Consider the following 7,470-nt stretch of genomic DNA (forward strand, 5'->3'; position numbering starts at 1 on the left):
TGTGTGTGTGTGTGTGTGTGTGTGTGTGTGTGTGTGTGTGTGTGTGTTCTCTAAATTCCATGGGGGCTTATGCTGTCCTGGCACCAGGGGAGGGGTCTCTCTCCTAGATGTAGCTCATCCCGCTTGGTCCCTGGCCTTCAGCACTTTCCCTAACGCAAGTCTTTCAAAATTGTAAGGTGTGTAAGAGTCACACAGAGGGCTGGTTAAAACACTTTCCCCAGATATTCTGACTGAGTAGATCGGAGGTGGGGTGCTTCCGGCCTGGGGACCACAGGCTGCTATCCTAGAGCAGCTTCTGCTGAAGTTACTGGTCACACATTTCTGTCACCAGGCCCCGCAGGGTGCTCTGTGACTCCTCCACTTGCTGTGCTCCAGGCGCTGCTCTAAGTGCTTGCACCTATTATGTCATTCCATCCTCCCAACAACCCTGTGCAGTGGGCATGATTATTATTATCCTCACTCACCAATGGTGAAACCGAGCTCAGAAAAGTAATAGCCCAACACCACATAGCCAGTTAGATAGGAGGGGACTGGGATCCTTCAGGATTGCAACCCACTCCTGGCCACTTCTTCCATCTTCCCAAGGGGCTCAGAAATCCTGGCTGCATTCCTGTCCCAGGGAGCAATAGGCACTAGACCCATGATCAATTACGCATCAGCGTAACATCTCTCCCTGAATCCTACCACAGCTAGCTGAACTTTCCTTTCCTTTCCTCGTGGTAGGATACAGTGCAGAGTTTACAAAAGTCTGCTGAGAAGCTCAGAAGAAGAATTTGCCTTTTCTTCCTCTCTGTATCTGTCTCCCCATCTGATAGCGGTGTATGTAGAAAGGTATCTCTGCTAACTAGTGGAAGGTAATAGGTCTGAGGAAGCAAAGGGGAAATTGTTGGATTAGTGCCTAAAATCATCATTCCTGTCCACTTCTACTTGATGGGCTTACTATGCTCTAGCCATCATGCTAAGCTTTTTTCATGTGTCATATCATTAGATCATCACAATATTATGGGGTAAGATAACAGATGAGGCTCCTGAGGCTTGGAGAGGTTAAATAATTTAGCTAAGGTCATACAGTTGGTAAGTGGCTGAGTTGGGACCTGAACACTAGTCTCTCTGACTCCAAAACCCATACTGATGACTATTCTATTCTGTGTCTGTTGCATGTTGTAAGTGTCAAGCCTCCTGGTTCTATTCTCAGCTCCATTTCTGTCTCCTGGGGGTGATCAGAGTGGTCTAGAGTCCTGTCTCCCCCATGTACAGTAGTTGGGCTGCTTCACAACTGGGAATGGAGGAGAGAGATGGAGGAGGGGTGGAGGAGAGGATACACTCCAGACTCCAGTGTTAATTCCAGTTGAAGTCAGGGCTGGTGGAGTGCATGCCTAGGGCATGTCTCTAAGGGCACCTGGGTTGGCAGAAGCAGGCGTTGTGCATGCGTCCAGGGTTAGAATCCTCCTTTCTGAACATCCTCCATTCCCATTCCACTCAGGCATGCAGTGGGCCGGTCCCTTTGCTTCTCAAGATGCTTAAAAATTAAATGGATGTGTGGATGTTTATTCTCTACTATTTCCAGATGTGTGACTATAGCTAAGTTACTTCCTCTCCCTGAACCCCAATTCCTCCACTTATAAAATGAAAAGGATTGGATTATTTCAAGTTCCTTCTAATTCTTCAATTCCTGCCCTGGTCCTGGTAAGGAGATGGGCATCACCCAGCTAGTCCCAAGGGGTTCAAGTGGGCATATGCTGAGTCCCATACAGATAACCAGATGTGTGCTTCCCCTTTCAGAGCTCAGAATCTGGGCCTGGCCAAGGCCTTCTTTTTATCTTGTCCAAAATCTACTTTCTCCGTCCCCCCCACTGATTCCTCCAATCCTTCCTTATCCTCTTCCCCACCTTCAGACAACTCAGTGGTTGGAGATACTACAGCGGCTTTGCTTGCACGACCGGATGTCAGTTCAACACCGGGGCCTGGTCATTGCCTACAACCTGCTGGCGGCTGATGCTGAGCTGGCCAAGAAGCTGGTGGAGAGTGAGTTGCTGGAGATCCTGACTGTGGTGGGCAAACAAGAGCCGGATGAGAAGAGGGCAGCAGTGGTTCAGACAGCTCGGGAATGTCTCATCAAATGCATGGATTATGGCTTCATTAAACCAGTGTCTTAGACAGGGCCCAGAGGGATGCTGGGGCTGCTCCTGTTCTGTGCAGAGTTCTGAGCTAAGAACTCACTCCTGGGGTGTCAGTTCAGCTAGGGATCATAGCAGCGACAACGAAGTCTCCATATAAAAGAAGGACTTGATTGTCCCCTGAGTTGTGAATCTCCCCCTTTGCTCTAGGAAAGTTTGCATGTTTCATTAGCTCTCTTGTTCCTTACATCTGTCATGTTCCCAAAATTCCTAGAATAATTTTCATCTGTGATTAGGAAGACAGGTTGGATAATTCTCTCTGTACCCATTCCAAAGGCCAGGATAATGGGCTGAAGTTCTTTATATTTTGGAAAATGGATTGTGTGGTAAAGTAGGAACTAACAGGTGTGTGAATATAAACGTTAGTGCTGGTGTATCTGGATGCTGATCTGTGCTGGTTTTTATATCCTCTCTCCCATGCTGTTTGAATAAGGCTGCCTAGAACTGCATGTTTCAGCTGTAGTGCCCTGTCCCAGCCCCATGTCCATTCCCATCACTCAACTATGATGGAAGTACAGTTTATGTTCAAGAGTATGACATGATTTTTGCAATCTGCTTGGGGCAATCTTCTAAGCAAGATGTATGTGATGAATATAAATAAGATCGACTCATAGTACTTTAAGCAAAAAAAAAAAAAAGAATTCACTGGTTCATATATCTTGTCAATGCAGGGAAAGGTCTGACATTGTTAGAACCAGGGCTCAAATGTTGTCATCAATATTCTTTTCTGTGTGAGGGCTTTTATCTCTCTGTCATCCCCCATGTCATATCTTGGTTTTAATTTCCTCTGGGTTGGGCTTAACTTCTGGCAAGCTCTTTTCATGTGGTGGGAAAGATAGTGCCCAGAAGCTCCAGACTTCCACGTTTGTTTGTTTTTTTGACCGTGGTTTGTGGGATCTTAGTTCCCCGACCAGGGATCGAACCCTGGCCCTCAGCAGTGAAAGTAAGGTGTCCTAACCACTGGACCGCCAGGGAATTCCCACATAGTTGTTATAGCTCATAATCATGGAAGAGAAGAGAGAGGACCATTCTTAATAACCCATCAAAATTCCCAGAGATAACTCTGATATGTGTAGCTTGTATCACATTTCCATATATCACATTAACAGCATGAAGAAGAAAAATAATATGATTATTTCAATAGATGCAGGGAAGACATTTGATAAAATTAAACAACTCATGATAAAAAATTCCAGTAAACTAAAATTAGGAGACTTCATTAGTCTGATAAAGATTATCTACATAAAGGCTACAGCCTAAATGATATCTAATGATCCCCCTGAGATTAAGAATGAGACACAGGACGTCCCTGGTGGCACAGTGGTTAAGAATCCTCCTGCCAATGCAGGGGACACAGATTCAATCCCTGGTCCGGGAAGATCCCACATACCATGGAGCAACTAAGCCCGTGCGCTACAACTACTGAGCCTGTGCTCTAGAGCCCGTGAGCCACAACTACTGAGCCTGTGTCCCACAACTACTGAAGCCCGCGCGCCTAGAGCCCGTGCTCCACAACAAGAGAAGCCACCACAATGAGAAGCCCGTGCACCACAACGAAGAGTAGCCCCCACTCGCCGCAACTAGAGAAAGCCTGCATGCAGCAACAAAGACCCAGCACAGCCAAAAAAAAAACCACAGTAAAACAATACTTGCTATTACCAATTCTATTTGGTTTTGTACTAGAGGTTCAAGCTAGTACAATAAGGCAAGAAAAGGAAATGAAAAGCAGAAAGATTGAAAATCAAGAAATAAAACTTTCAAATTATTCACACAACAGTACTGTACACGTATACATGTACATGTGTACAGAAAACATTTACAGATAAACTCTTAGAAATAATAAGTGAATTTAGATACAAGGTCAATTTACAAAAATTAATTGTATTTCTGTATACCTGTAACAATTAGGAAATTAAAATGTAAAAGATGATGCCATTTTACAATAACAAAAACTACATCAAATACTTAGGAACAAATCATGTGAAAGATATTGAAGGATTCTACATAGAAAACTATAAAATATTATTGAGAGAAATAAAAGAAAACCTGCATAAATGAGAGATATTACCATGTCATGGATTGGATGACTCAATAGTAAGTTGGGGATGTACATTCTCTCCAAACTGCCATATAGGTTCCATGAAATGCTAATCAAACCTGAGCCTTTTGGGGGACAGACTGATAAGTTATTTCTAAAGTGCATATGAAAATGCAAATAATCCAGAATACCTGAGCAAACTACTTGAACAGGCATGTCATAAAAGAGGCCAATAAGTACATGAAAAGATGCTCAACCTCACTAGTCATCAGGAAAATGGAAAATAAAAGTATTATGAGATGCCACTATAGACATTAGAATGGCTAATATTAAAAACACTGACAAAAATCAAGTGTTGGTGAGAATGTGGAGTAACTGGAACTCTTTTTTTTTTTTGCGGTATGCGGGCCTCTCACTGTTGTGGCCTCTCCCGTTGCGGAGCACAGGTTCCAGACACGCAGGCTCAGCGGTCATGGCTCACGGGCCCAGCCGCTCCGTGGCATGTGGGATCTTCCCGGTCCGGGGCACGAACCCATGTCCCCTGCATCGGCAGGCGGACTCTCAACCACTGCGCCACCAGGGAAACCCTGGAACTCATACATTGCAGATGGGAATGTAAATTACTACAACCACCTAAGAAAATGTATTTGGCAGTATCCCTAAAAGTGTTAAGCAGTACCCACTAAAATAGCCAGCAACTCCTAGGTACAGAAATACATACTTATGTGCGCCAAAACCCATGTACTATACAATGAAAGAAAACATTTTCAATCACAGCTCTCAAGTGCAAATAACCCCAATGTCCATAGAAAATGGATAAATTGTTCCATCCTCATACAGGAGATGATGATACACCAATGAAAGTGAATAAACTACTGCTACATACAACAATATGGAGGCAACTTACATAACATTCAGTGAAAGGAGCTGGACCTAACACCATGTACTGTATAGTGAATGATTCCATCTGTATAGGTTCAAAACCAGGCAAACTTGCCTATGGTATTCAGAGTCGGGATACTATTTACAGTACTTGTAGGGAGAAGGGAGTGGATAGTGATGAGGAGGGACCCTAAGAGAGCATCTAATTTTTGGTCTGGATGTGTTCACTTTCATCAAACTTACGATTTATGCACTTTTCTGTATGTTTCATTTTTAGAGACTTAATATAGAAAGTAAATGTTTTTCTCTTAAGAGTGTGAGGATTACATAAAAGAATGGATCTTAAGTACCTGGTTCGTAGCATATGAATAATCAATTAGTTCCTTTCCTTTCATCTGATTAATATTCCCTGTCCCAACTGATGGATCTGTACTTCAACAGGTCACTTAGGGGAACAGGGGACTGGTGAGTAAGCCAGTTAACATTTGCAAATTCACCCAAGGAATGGCTGACACCTGGCCTCAGTGTGTTTAGGAAACAAGGGTTCTTGGCCGGCGAGCTGGCAGTGATGAAATGCAATAACATCTGTTCTCTGAGATTCCAAGACGGAGTGGCCGCAGGGCGCCAGGTGAGAGCCCAGGTTGGAGCTGGGATTGTACTAAACCACCCAGGAGCCCCCACGGTGCTGCTTACTCTCCCAGGGAAGTGTGGGCTCCCATTACATCTCTCTTAGTTCCCCAACCAGGGATGGAATCCTCGTTCCCTGCATTGGAAGAGCAGAGTCTTAACGACTGGACCTCCAAGTAAGTCTCCCCATTACCTCTCTTTGCAGCATGCTTCCCTCGCTCTTCACCTTCTTGGGCCTGTTGGAGTGTCTGGGCCAGGCCGTGGCGCGTGAGTCTGGCACATCGCCAGCGCCCAGAAAATAGTGCTTAATTTTGTTTCCTCTGAACCGCAAAAACACCTGCACCTGTCACCATCTGCAGTCAAATTCCAGCGCCTTGGGGGAACTAAGAAAGTCTGCCTTAGACAACATGTACGCTTTAAAAATTTCATCAATAAGAAAGGAGAGAAGGAAGGGAGGGAGGCAGGGAGGGAGGAAGGAAGGAAGGAATTAGGAAGGAAGGAAGGAAGGGAAGGGCGTGGTCTTTAAGAATCTGCCTGCCGATGCAGTGGACGCGGGTTCGATCCCTGTTCCTGGAAAATTCCATATGCCGGGGAGCAACTAAGCTCCTGTGGCACCACTCCTGAGCCTGCGGTCTAGAGCCCGCGAGCCACAACTACTGAAGCCCGCGCGTCTCGAGCCCGTGCTCCGCAACAAGAGAAGCCACCCCAATGAGAAGCCCGCGCCCTGAAACGAAGAGTAGTCCCTGCTCGTCGCAACTAGAGAAAGAGAAAGCCCCTGGGCAGCAACAAAGACCACATGCAGCCAAAAATAAATAAAATAAATTTTAAAAAAAAAGAGCGGAAAAGTGTACTTTGCAGAAGCGGAGGCTCGATTTCCTACTTCCTTCTCGCCCCATCGCTCACACTCACCTCCTTCTCCCGGCGGGGAACCTGGGCGCATCTGGCAAATCAAACAGGCATCCACCGGCTGGAAGCACTCCGCCCCCCGGACAGCGCAGGGATTGAGGTGTCGTCCCGTGGGCGCGAGAGCCGGAGGTGGGAGGGTGCGGGGATGTGGGGAGGCATCGGGGTCCACCCGTGAGAACCATCGCTGTCGTCCTTCTGGGCGTGGGTCCCCGGGCTGAGTAGTTGCTGTTGTCGCTCGATGCCCCCACCTCCGTGGCGACGCAGCCGGGTGGCGTCCCCCAGCCGGACACACGGAGCAGACACGGGCAGGAGGCTGGAGCGCGCAGGTGCCTCTACCAAGACACCCGCATGGAGGATGCGCGGAGCTGGTAGGAAGGCTCTGCCACCTCCTAGGTCCTCAAAGACTCGCCTCTCCCCAGACCTCCGGGGTCTCATCCACCCCAGATCTAGGAGGACGTGGACGGGGTGCGTCGGGCGCTGCCCCGCCCGCCCCTCTCCTGCCCTTCGCGTGGCCGCTTCCTAGCTCCAGACTCCGCAGATACTTTCCCAGAAAGGCCAGCGTGGCGGCTCTAAGGGCGGGGCGACCCGGGCAGAGGACGGGTTGGGACCCGACCGGAGGGATCCAGATCAGATGTCACCACTTGCCTGCACCGGGAAGCACTGAATACTCACAAAGGAGGGGCATCTGAGTGATGGAGGTGGGGCTGCGGCAGCCTGGCGGGAGAAGCAAAGAGCACTTTGGACAGACAGGTCCAAGGGCCCTCAGTCAGGCGCAGATCTCCCAAGTTCCTGGACGTCCCTCCTGCTCCAGGTTCTGAGAGTAAGCATAGGCGGGTAATA

At 47.5% G+C, this 7,470-nt stretch overlaps 1 protein-coding gene across 3 annotated transcripts in view; it reads left to right on the forward strand.

Moving 5' to 3' along the window:
* UNC45B (unc-45 myosin chaperone B) overlaps nt 1-2,239 on the forward strand; it is a 29,016-nt gene extending 26,777 nt beyond the window's left edge. For all 3 annotated transcript variants that reach the window (XM_029212049.1, XM_029212050.1, XM_029212051.1), the window contains one exon: nt 1,896-2,239. In XM_029212049.1, the coding sequence (XP_029067882.1) occupies nt 1,896-2,156 (261 nt within the window). In that variant the 3' untranslated portion in view covers nt 2,157-2,239. The remainder of the gene's footprint in view (nt 1-1,895) is intronic.
* The last annotated feature ends 5,231 nt before the right edge of the window (nt 2,240-7,470 follow it).

The sequence above is a fragment of the Monodon monoceros genome, unplaced genomic scaffold (assembly GCF_005190385.1).
Source record: "Monodon monoceros isolate NGI ecotype Baffin Bay Population unplaced genomic scaffold, NGI_Narwhal_1 Super_Scaffold_9, whole genome shotgun sequence".
Taxonomy (NCBI): domain Eukaryota; kingdom Metazoa; phylum Chordata; class Mammalia; order Artiodactyla; family Monodontidae; genus Monodon; species Monodon monoceros.